The 12,824-nt window shown below is 39.2% G+C and overlaps 1 protein-coding gene across 3 annotated transcripts in view; it reads left to right on the top strand.

Moving 5' to 3' along the window:
* The window catches only part of ELOVL6 (ELOVL fatty acid elongase 6), a 92,169-nt gene extending 84,983 nt beyond the window's left edge, over positions 1 to 7,186 (top strand). For all 3 annotated transcript variants that reach the window (XM_039338346.1, XM_039338345.1, XM_039338344.1), the window contains one exon: positions 84 to 7,186. In XM_039338346.1, the coding sequence (XP_039194280.1) occupies positions 84 to 508 (425 nt within the window). In that variant the 3' untranslated portion in view covers positions 509 to 7,186. The remainder of the gene's footprint in view (positions 1 to 83) is intronic.
* The last annotated feature ends 5,638 nt before the right edge of the window (positions 7,187 to 12,824 follow it).

Consider the following 12,824-nt stretch of genomic DNA (forward strand, 5'->3'; position numbering starts at 1 on the left):
GTTCTTTTAGTGTCTTTTTTTTTTCCTAAAACCATGTTATACAATACACTTATTGATTCTATGCTTTTTTTTTCTCCCTGTAGGAGATACAATATTTATTATTCTTAGGAAACAGAAGCTCATCTTCCTCCATTGGTATCACCATATTACAGTACTGCTTTATTCTTGGTACTCTTACAAGGACATGGTGGCTGGTGGTGGCTGGTTTATGACCATGAACTATGGAGTACATGCAGTCATGTACACATATTATGCCTTGCGGGCTGCGGGCTTCAGAGTATCACGCAAATTTGCCATGTTTATCACCTTGTCACAGATTACACAGATGTTTGTTGGCTGCATAGTCAACTACCTAGTGTTCGCCTGGATGCAACAAGGCCAATGCCATTCCCATGTTTACAACGTTGTTTGGTGTTCCCTCATGTACCTCAGCTACTTTGTGCTCTTCTGTCATTTCTTCTTTGAGGCATACATTGGCAAAACAAGGAAAGCAAGGAAGGCTGAGTAACGCTAGGAATTCTGCTAAGCCACCACTCAGCTCATCGACCAAACCAGAAACAGAAAGCAAAACAAAATGGCACAACAAAAACCATTTATATGCGGTGCAAGTAAAACTCAGCAGCTGTGGACAGATAAGTTTGTTCAAACCAATACATTTATGATCATTTATGGTGTGGACTCAAGGAATGATCTTGCATCTTAGAAGGCTGCTGTAAGACGTCTTCTTTCTTGCATCTCTTAAAAGCAATCTTGCATTTAGAAAACAAAAGGAGAAGAAGATCAGAATTTTGCAAAATAAAATATTAAAATATATGGTTTCCCCAATCATAGATAACCTTTATTTTAAATGAAATTTATTATATTCTTTCTAACTTTTGTTTTTAAATATATAAAACTTGAACAAACTTTAAGAAGAGGAAACAAATAGTCTGTATCCTATGAATCTACAAAACTGCCTTACGCTGTCGGAGCATGATTCTTCGATTTCCATCTTGTCTACTCTGACTGGCAGCAGTTCCATTAACCTTGGGAAATGCCCTGCAAGTGTGTACATACACACACACACACACACACACACACACACATATATACCCAAGAATCCAAGGATTAAACCTTGGACATTTCTGCAGGCAAAGTATTTGCTCTCCAGTTGAGTTAAGGATCCTTCCTATACAATGCCAGTATTTCTGCAAAGTGGGAAAAAGCTCCTTCTTGAAAGGGTTGCACTCTAGGAAGCCAAATTATAAAAATTAAAGGTTCCTATCAAAGCTCTTATTAGGGCAGCCATTTACATTCTACTGAAGCACTACATGAAAAAATGGTAACTATGGGTGCACGAGAGAGCATGGGTACCTGTGTTCATATATATTCTGTATTATGCTGTCAGGGGATCTGGTATGTCAGTTAAATTAAAGATTTAGAATTGGGATAATCAGAGAATTGAATACTTCCTTCAGAAATGCATTAGAAGGCATTGATTCAAGTGTATTTTCAGTCCAAAACACGACCAAGAATAGCTTAATGTTGAGTCAATCTATTTGCTGGAACTATTGATAAAGGAGAGCAGGAGAAGGGGGGGGGAAGGGATAGGAAATGGTCTTTCACAACAAGCCAATTTGCAGAGAGCTTTTCAGCTACTGTGCTGTAAGGACCGATTCTGTCCCACTGTTTCAGATCCAGAGGATATCTTAAAGTATGATTGTTCATTCTTCAATTAGTTGGTATATGTCCTCTGAATCACTTTATCCAAAGTTATTTCTAGAATTATTTGAAATAAGGGAATGCAAATGTTACAGTAGAACTGGGTTTTGGAACAAAGTATCATGTCTTCTCTTTTTTCCTGATGATTCCTGTGATGGCTCACAGCTCATGACCACAAGTTTGTTAAGAGAACTTGTAATTTCTTTACCATAGATCATAAACAGGTACAATTTTCAGCGGTGTGTGCAAATTGCTGCTCCTACCAAACAAGTCTTAAGACTCCAATAACTGAGGCGGAACCATCATAGGGAGAAGAAAATAGAAGCTGTTCTAAGATGATAAAGCCCGAACATACAGCATTAAGTGCAATTGGAATGAGAGGTACAAAGACAAGCAAAAATTAGCTTTGGAGATATATTAGCATTAGATAGATCAGGAAACAAATACTGTGGTATGGTACATATTTTATATTTTTATGAACTTCAAAGAATAGATATCTTCAACTTTAAATGGTATTTTACAGACTGTATATGACTTTAGCTAACACTGTGCTTCTGTATTTGCTTCACAAGCAATGCAAAGATGTTTAAAGTGCCCTCCTGTGGTCAGTTAGAGATACTACTCTAGAAGGCAGACCATGCAATCCTATTGCAAGCTTTGAAGAGGGCAAATCCTAAATAGAGTGATTATGCTGCAACAAATTAATGTATAGAAAAACTTCATGCTCACTTTTTTTAAAAAAGATCCATAGGAAAACTATACTGTAGCATCCTTGATTGCTTAAAAAGACATCTGGTTCTTCAGTCAGCTGCAGATAAAAAGATGCCACTCTGAACCTCAGAGAAATAGCTGAAAAGAGCCATATTTTCTACAAAGAAAAAGTAGATTGTATTAACTGTAAGATTTCAGTCCTTACAAAGCCAAATAAAATATATAACATTCCTAATACTTCAGAGAAACAAGTATGTAAATTTAATGTTACAAGTGTATTAGCATATTTTCTCATTTCTATGTTTGATTCTTTCAACTATTAGAACTAGAGGAACAATTGAAAGCTGCTGTTCTACGTATGGAATCAAACATACATGTAACTACATATATAATCCTTACATGATTTGTCCCAAAAAATTAATGGGGCCAGGCAGTCACTTTTTTTTTTCTAATGGAAAATGTTGTCAATGTTCTTGCTTTAACCTCAGATTGTACAATACATAGTACTTCCATCTTGATTTAGCTTCAGCTGTGCTGTCTGTCATTCAGGTCTCAATATAATAACCCTGTTAGACATAAAGGGCTTTCAGTGTTTCATGATGTCCAGGAAAACTGCTACATTCGATATTACTGTATGTGAATTGTATTTAAGATTGGGGGGCTGTGGGATTGAGAAGCTCTCTAGGGCTTAATCATAACTGTGAAAAACTGAAAAAAGTTTGTAGCTGTGTCATTTAAATTATTGATGTTCTGACAATGTTATACACTACAAGAATAACAAAATATATTAAGTAGAACATAAAGAAATAATAGTAAATTATAGGACTTATAAGGTACATGGGCATTAAATTAAAATGTAGACAATGTTTTTTGGGGTTGGGGGACAATATTTAATTATATTCCACAGTAAGCCTTCCTTTGCTTTCTGCTCCCACAACAAATATTTGAAACAAATCTAAAATGTGGGGAAATTGTGGGAAATAGTAGTTGGTAATTTGCAGCTGTGCCCTTACCATATGTATCTTTCATGCCTCTTTTAAGTATTTCATTATAAGCTGATCTACTCATTCATGAAAAATTTACTTTAAAAAAAAATAGTATTTCACAAGGGATGCTAAGAATTTTATTATTTTTGCTCCATATAACCAAAGGAATGGACTACATCAGTGAAGCATATTGATTTATAAGTTTTTTTCCTGTTTTATTCTAGTATTAATAATAGTGATAAGCAACCATTTAGTTTCTTTCTTTGTATGACTTGTGAGAATGCTTTGACAGGGCAGTTCTGAGATAGTTGTTCAAATGCACAATGTCACAGAACTCCAAATAGAGCATTCCAGCCTTATTGTGATTTATTTTTGAAAGTGGAAGTTAGTTTATTATTATTAGAAAGAAAAATGAAAAAAAAATGATATTGCACTGTTATAATAATAATAGCAGTTATAAGATGAACATTTATAAAATAAACCAGAAGAAGACAGGCATCTTTTCTCCAGAATAGCATATTCTGTCCAGAACTAAAATATTTATATTCCAATTCTCCCATTCAAATAACTGGCTCTGAAAACGTGTGAGGCAATAATTAGCTGGTACCTATTTTCTTTTACTGTATTTGTAAATGAGCAATTTGCATATCTTTGCAAATATACTGCAATGCACAATGGCCTAACATTTATCACCTTTGATATTCTTATAAGAATAAATTCAGCTAAGTTACTATTTAGTAATTGGATTAAATTATTGCAAAATCTGCAAAATATTTTTCCTTATTGGAAAGCTAATTGGAAACCTTGATTCCTGAAGTTCCATAAACAGATTATAACATTTTCTGAGTTATTTGTAATTTTCTTAATTGGTGCCCATCGACAGAATCTCTTGCTTTAACCCTTTAGGTCACCAAAATATAGTGAACAAGTTAGATATACTTGCATGATCTATTCTTTAGACCTAAGAAGCTACAGATTCTGCAAATGACCTAAACATATGCCAGCTAGCTTATCTGGAATATACACGATTCAGTGCTGATGGTCCCATTTTTAGAATATAGATTATACTGAGGCAAGTTCTTCATTGTCATGTGAATTCATTCATTCAGTCTCAGGCTAAGCAACCACCTTATATAGTCTAAATCTAGAAAGACTGAGTCATGCGTAAGCATGCTGTCAGTGGATTTGTCTGTGTTGGTTGAGCTGATATAGAAACGGGCGACTCACAAATATAGAGAGAGTAGTGTGGTTAAAAAGAGGTCATCTAAAGGTGCATCAGTAACCGCATGAACATGACTGTCTGCATTGCCTTGAAGAATCTTCCATGCAGAAATATATCTTAAGATTTGGTATTTCTGGAGGATGGAAGACTGAATAGTTTGCAAGGCTAACCATGCAGTCATATCATGTTGATTCAAAAACAAGTCCTTAGTTCAAGGGGGCTTATTCCCCAATAAGTTGGGGTAGACCCAACCATGTCCACACTTTAGCACTCTGACTCATACATCAGTCCTGCTAAAATTTCTCTCAGTTATTTATCACTGATGGTCAGTTTGCATACCAGCCACTTACACATCTTAGAAAGTAATTTTCTTGCTCTGTGTTTGCCAACAGTTGTAAGTTTCTCTCCATCGTAAACTGTCTAGGAGCTTTTCTTCTTGCTTAGGGTCAGCTTCTTTCAAAGAAGAATTTCAAATATAATCATCTAAGAGAAAAGCATAGGCTTGACTCACTAAGCAATTTCCTCAATTTCCCATAATAAATTTAATAATTTTCTATACCACATGACACTTAACATAATAGCCTGGAAGCATACCCTGAAGGGCATTGTATCTGATATTTAGATATTCACCAGGTGAAATTCCCAAATGTTATATTTTCTTGTGAGTTCTGACACGTATAGATCCATCAGAAGGATGCCATAGGACACTTCAGGGTCTACTACTCCATCCTCCTTTGCAGGGGAATACAATTGTAAGAAATTATTATTCAGAATTCCTTGAAATTGAGGAAGAAATATTTTTTCCACCCTTTGTTTTCTTAATTCAACAGCTCATGATCAAATGCTACTGAAAGCCTTCATTTGGAAATTTATTACTAATTTAATGCATTGGGTTAAACATTGCCAATTTCTTCCTGCTGTCATTCTATTCCCTGTGAAAAGGTTTAAAAAAAACATTCATTCTAGTTTTCAGCATAATAGTTTTATTTTTATGAAAACAATGATTTCCCTTTTGAAGAAAAAAGCAACATGTGTCAGTTTGGTTAAAATGGCCCTGAAATTGCTAGTTTTGAGTAAGCCTGTAAAAAGAGTGTGTTAGTAAACAAAAATGAAAAGTGAATCTATAATCTGATTTTTTTACTATCCACCTTTTAAACAGTTTCTTGCACAGTGAATATAGGCACTCTATTTTCTATTTTTATATATGTAGATAGGTCATGATTGAGGAGGATATCATTAAATGCTGATGAGGATCATAGTTCAAACTAGTATCCCTTGGGAAGAAAAGATATAGCAGGCAGGGATGGGGTCTATTTTTTTCACAGAGCATACATCATTAATGAGCAAGCAGGAGTCTCTAATGCCTAGAACAGGGATAAGCAACCTTGGCTCTTTTATGACTCATGGACTTCAACTCCCAGAATTCCTGACCCAGCATGGCTGGCTCAGGAATTTTGGGAGTTAAAGTCCATGAGTCATAAAAGAGTCAAGGTTGCCTACCCCTGCCCTAGAACCTTCCCCCATCCCCTAGCTGTGGGGAAAGGTTCTTCATATTGAAATTTCACAATTGAATTCATCATAGGGGCTGGGATAAGAATCTCACTATGATTTGCTTAACCATAGTTATTTTTTTAAATAAACCACAATTGGCTAGGCTCACATAACATGCAAAGCCACCATCCAGAATGGCTGATTCAGGCTATATAATCGGCCATAGCCCAACAAATGATATTGGGCTTCAGCGTGTTGTGCAAACCAAGAATGAATTTTATTAACTGCCCATTCAACTTTTCAGTGCTTTGTTCTGCAGATGAACTGAAGTGAACTGCCTTGTGAAAAGTACAGTACTTTGTACTTTTAACAGCAATTGCAACTGAGTTACATAATCTCAGTTAAAGTATATCAGCTTTGTCAAAAGGGGGGAAGGATTCCTAAGAAGTCCTTTCCATCCACTGCAGTTATTGCACCATAAACACTCTTATGTTGAATCAAAGCAGCTAAAGTTTTTCTTGAGCAATAGGAGATGCCATGCTCTCTCCCCCAATGCCAATCATTTCCATTGCTTCAGGGATCTTGCTCAAGAAAGTCGTATGATTTGATCATCTCATCTGTTTAATAGGACACCAGCAAATGCACGCCAACACCCAAGCTTGGGTGAGTCCTCACATCATTTCCCCAGAGAATTACTAGTCTCTATGTGTGAACAGCAGTCTAAGTAACCTGCCAAGCATTTTTTTTTTTTTTAGAGTCTCACTGTCTAGCCAAAATGAGACCATTTACACCATATCATTCTTATAGTGCCCTACTGGTTCCCAGCATGGGATTGCAGGCTTTTCAACCTGTCTTCATTCTCCAGAGCTATTTCGCTCTTCAGTGTCTTAAAGTTTGAATCAGATGTATGTTCAGATTAAAGTTGTCTGTAAAGTATCTATAATGATTAGGAATAGCTTTATTTTGCCATTTTCAAATATGGATGTTTCATTACATAAAGGGAGAGTTTTTAATTTTAATTTTATTTTGGTATATCAATATTCTAAATAAAATGTGATTTTTTTGTTTAAAATAACACATTTGTCTATGTCTTATTATGCACAATATACCTTTTTTGTTTTTAATAATAATAATAATAATGTTGGAAGAGACCTTGGGGGTCATCTAGTCTAACCCTCTGCTCAGGCAGGAAACCCTACCAGGGCTTTTCAACCAGTGGTACATGTATCACCAGTGGTACTTTGGCACCTGGCAAGTAGTATGCAACCATCCTAGAGAAGTGGTAGCGAGGCAGAGAGGAATGAGCTGAAGCGGCAGCAGCACCGCACAAGCCTAAGGGGGAGACAGCTGGAGCTACAGGGCTGTCGGGGCTCAGCAGAAGCGCCGGGCTCCAGCTGATTGGCGCTTCTGGGAGCTGGAGGTTCACTGAACAGAAAAGGAGGAGGGGGAGAGGAGAGGATATAAAAGGAGGTTTTGGCGGGCAAGGGGCTGCCCCCTCCCTGCCCCCTGGATGTGTGAAGAGGAGGCGGCAATCGCCCAGCATCCCTGCTGATCATCTTTACGGACCACTGAGAAAGAAGGTAAGCGAAGCACTTCCTTTTCCCTCAGGATGCCAGCATTTAAACGCTCACTGCCTTCTTCATATACCCCTAGGTGGTGGGGCAGAGATGGCGGGGGAGCCTTACTTGCTCCAGGGCTGCCCCATGGATCTAAGGCTGAGCGCGTTCTGGCTTTGATGGACTCCACCAATAAATCAGCACCACACCACTCCTGACCTAGCCTCGCAGCCACCAGGCTTTCCTTTCACCAGGACCACCCCTGCCTGTGTGGGACAGTGACAGCTGGTGGCAGCATGGTCACCAGCAACGCTGGCAATCTCTCTCCTCCCGTCATCTCTTCCTGAGCATGGAGGAAGGAAAGAGGAGCAGGGGAGGGAGGGAAGAAGGGAGGGAGGAAGGAAGGAAGGAAGGAAGGAAGGAAGGAAGGAAGGAAGCTGGGAAAGGGTGCACCCAACATGAGCAACCTGGCCAAGGAGAGAGAGCACAGCAGCAGCAGCCTCGAGGAGGAGGTAAGTGCAGGCAGCACCCCCTCAGGAATGTGGGACTGGACTGGGTTGAGTTGCAGGATTCTGGTGCTCCAGGAGCTCAAGGGCTGGGCTGGGCTTGCCCTCTGCCAGCATAGCCCAAGAGGGATGGTGAGGCTCCTCTCATGGACCATGCCCTGGTGCCCACTCCAGTCCCATCCCCCCTCCGCTGGAGACCCCTGGATCCCCCCCAGCCCTGCCCACCCCCTCACAAGTGCCCCCAGCCATTGACTTCACTTGTCAAAAGGTTGCAAAAGGGGATCACAGGACCCTGGAACATGTGACCATTAGAAATATGAATCAGTTGCCAAACATCCGAATGTAAATCACGTGACCCTGGGGATGCTGCAACGGTCATAAGTGTGAAAAATGGTCATAAGTCACTTTTTTCAGTGCCATTGTAAATTTGAACAGTTACTGAGCAAACTGTTGTAAGTTGAGGACCTTTACGTTATCACTTTGTTCCTTTTTTTTTTTGGTCATCAAGTTTTTGACACTTTGCTAGGTGACTAGTGGTACTTGAATACTGCCATATCCTAAAAGTGGCACAATTGGTGAAAAGATTGAAAAACCCTGCCCTATACCATTTCAGATAAATGGCTGTCCAGTCTCTTCTTTAAAACTTCCATTGTTGGAGCATTCACGGCTTCTAAAGGCAGGTTGTTCCACTGATTAATTGTTCTAACTCCTTAGTTCTAGGTTGCTTCTCTCTTTGGTTAGTTTCCATCCGCTGCTTCTTGCCTGACCTGGAGAATAGCTTGACTCCCTCTTCTTTGTGGCAGCCCCTGAGATATTGAAACACTGCTATCATGTCACCCCTCATCCTTTTCTTCATTAAAGTTGTTGTTGTTGTTAATTGCAAAGTCGTGTCCGACCCATCGCGACCCCATGGACAATGTTCCTCCAGGTCTTCCTGTCCTCTACCATCTTCTGGAGTCCATTTAAGTTCACACCTACTGCTTCAGTGACTCCATCCAGCCATCTCATTCTCGGTCGTCCCTTTCTTCTATTGCCCTCAATTTTTCCCAGCATCAGGCCCTTCTCCAGTGAGTCTTTCCTTCTCATTAGGTGGCCAAAGTATTTGAGTTTCAACTTCAGGATCTGGCCTTCTAAAGAGCAGTCGGGGTTGATCTCCTCTAGGACTGACCAATTTGAATGCCTTGCAGTCTAAGGGACTCGCAGGAGTCTTCTCCAACACCATAGTTCAAAGGCCTCAATTCTTTGGCGCTCAGCCTTTCTTATGGTCCAACTTTCACAGCCATACATTGCAACTGGGAAAACCATGGCCTGGACTATACGCACTTTTGTTGGCAGGGTGATTTCTCTGCTTTTTAGTATGCTGTCTAGATTTGCCATAGCTTTCCTCCCCAGGAGCAAGCGTCTTTTAATTTCTTGGCTGCAGTCCCCACCTGAGGTGATCTCGGAGCCCAGAAAAATAAAATCTGTCACTACCTCCATTTCTTCCCCATCTATTTGCCAGGAATTGAGAGGACTGGAGGACTAGACATTCATTAAACTAGACATACCCAATTCCAGCAACCGTTCCTTATATGCTTTAGCCTCCAGTCCCCTAATCATCTTTGTTGCTCTTCTCTGTACTCTTTCTAGAGTCTCAACATCTTTTTTACATTATGGTGACCAAAACTGGATGCAGTATTCCAAGTATGGCCTTACCAAGGCACTGTAAAGTGGTATTAATACTTCACATGATCTTGATTCTATCCCTCTGTTAATGCAGCCTAGCACTGTGTTGGCTTTTTTGGCAGCTGCAGCACAATGCTGGCTCATATTATCCACTAGGACTCCAAGATCTCTCTCACAGTTGCTACTATTGAGCAAGGTACCACCTAACCCAATGGTGGCGAACCTATGGCACGCGTGCCAGAGGCGGCACTCAGAGCCCTCTCTATGGGCACATGCACCATCGCCCCAGCCCTGCCTCCCCCCATGTCCCCCTCTCCTAACAGCAGCTCCCCCAGAGGAGAGTTGCCCCGAGCAGAGTCCACATAAAGCAGCACAGCCAAGGGCATGGCAGCCAGGCAGCAGGGACAAGACTCTGCCCTCGCACCCTGTCACACGCAGATGATGCTGCGGGGCATGGGCGGAGGCCATGGCCGCCATGGCTCTGCTGGGCTGCCTGGGCGATCTGTAGTGGGCTGTGGAGGCAGTGGGTGGCCATGCAGGTGTGTGGGCCACAGAGCGGGGGTGGATGGGGAGGTGGGGGGGGGGTTGGGGCACTCAGTTTCTAAAAGGTTCATCATCACTGGCCTAGCCTATACTTGTGCATTTGGTTTTTCTTGCCAAAATGTAGAATCTTACTTTTTTTACCATTGAATTTCATTTTGTTAGATAGCGCCCAATGTTCAAGTCTGTCAAGCTCCTTCTGTATCTTAAGCCTATCTTCTAGAGTGTCGGTTATTCCTGCCAGCTTAGTGTCATTTGCAAATTTGATGAGTTCCCCATCTATCCCCTCATCCAAATCATTGATGAAGATTTTGAAGAGCACTGGGCCCAGAACAGAGCCCTGGGTACCCCACTACACACTTCTCTCCATGTAAATGCAGTTCCATTGAGAACCACACGCTGAGTACAGCCGGTCAGCCAACTAGTGGTGATGCTGTCTAACCCACATTTTTCTATCTTATCAAGTAGTAGGTTGTGATCTACTTTATCAAATGCCTTACTGAAGGCCAAGTAAATTATATCCACAGCATTCCTCTGATCCACTAATTTTGTCACTTGGTCAAAGAATGCAATAAGATTTGTCTGGCATGGTCTGTTTTTGACAAAACCATGTTGGCTTTTAGTAATGACTTTGTTTGCCTCTAGGTGTTCGCTGATTCGTTGTTTATCTTTTCCAGAATCTTCCCAGGTATTGAGGGCAGGCTGATAGGTCTGTAATATCCTGGATCCATTTTTTTTTTTCCTTTTTTGAAGATGGGAACTACATCAGCTCTTTTCCAATCCTCTGTCAGCTCTTTTCCAGTCCTCTGTATCAGTATATATCTGGTTGTAACATATGTAAAACACTGAGAGAAAAAAAATAACATACTCTTATTAAAATTGTCTCCAAAAAGCCTGATGAAACCATTTCTAATTAGTATCCCAAAATCCTTATAAAACTGTTTCCTAATGAACTCTGAGAACTGCCAAAGCAAATTAAATTAACTTGTGCTAATTGTAAACTTCTGCATTGCTAGTTTTGCATTCTATTTATTTATGGTGGAAGAAACAAAAATATGTTCATGTAAACCCAATCTCCAAAAATCCATATTGTGATCAAACTGTTCCTCGACACCATTTTTGTTTATTAGTGTTATGAGCCATAATCTACCACATTCAAAATTAAGGGCTTCTATAGAAACCCAGCACCCCACTTTCCTATCCTATCCTATCCTATCCTATCCATTTCTATTTTGGTTTTAGATGCAAAAAAAAAAAACCCATGTGCAATGAAAGGCTATGTTAGCATTCCATTTCAATACTGAAAATAGGATCAATATATAATTACTTGAAATCATCTCTATACCAAGTATTTTCTTTTTTTCTGCAAGTAGATTCTATCTTCTTGAATTTAGCTTCCTAATTAATAGCTGCTGCTTTATGCCTTTGTCCTTAGTCTCAGTCAGATCACTGCTATGAAATAGCTTGACGTTCATTTGGATTACACTCTACCTGTCTGGAAGAAGGCAATGAACAAAACTAGAAACAAGGTGGTATAACAAAACCAAGAAAGATATGTTGATTGACCCTAGACTATGTAGTACAGTAGAATATAGAGAGAGCCCTAACATCATATAAGAGAGCAGTTTTATATCATTGACATGGAGTTGTTTGAAAACAATAGTACAGACAATAATACAATACTGTTCCAAGCTTTTGTTTTACTTGCCATCTCAACTACGATTCATGACACAAACAAAACAAAGTGTTGTTGTAGCAACGTACATAGAGCATTAAAGGTTTACAATAAATATCAAATAGTTAACTATAATCATATCAAAATTAATATATCAATATTGCAATATCCATGGTAGAACCATCCATAGTAATTTGAAAATAATCTTATGCTCCTATCAAATTGCATGTAATTCAAGATGACCATCTGTTACCACATTATGGAGTCCCAATTCTTTGAAAAACATTGAGATTTGATTGCCTTCTTGAAAAATGTTGATATTAAACCCAAAATCACAATTCTAGCTTTAGAACAATCATTGTCCGGAAACAGGCAGCAACAATTAAAGAAATGTATATTAAAATCTGCTCTAATTACATATTTCATTACATGAGAAGACATTCAATTATGTTATCTCAATTACTATTTGCTGTTAAATCCTATTATCTACCACACCAAATTTAGCTACATTACATTATATATTAGTCATAATTCAAAAGAAGTAAAAATAAATGATTGCATTCTTAAAAAAATTAAGAGTTGTAATTAAATCACAAGAATTTCTACAAAAACTAATGTACAGTATTAAAAAATGTAAGCCAATGTTTCCATTTCTCTGCTTCCAAAAAAATATTCCCATTCCTCATAAACAATTATATGAAATCTGTTCTGATATTATGATAAAAAAACATGCTAACATGGAGGTAGTGGTTGTGTCTTTCAGGGAGTGTT

The sequence above is a fragment of the Crotalus tigris genome, unplaced genomic scaffold (genome assembly GCF_016545835.1).
Source record: "Crotalus tigris isolate CLP2741 ecotype Arizona unplaced genomic scaffold, ASM1654583v1 scf7180000017695.2238764, whole genome shotgun sequence".
Classification (NCBI taxonomy): domain Eukaryota; kingdom Metazoa; phylum Chordata; class Lepidosauria; order Squamata; family Viperidae; genus Crotalus; species Crotalus tigris.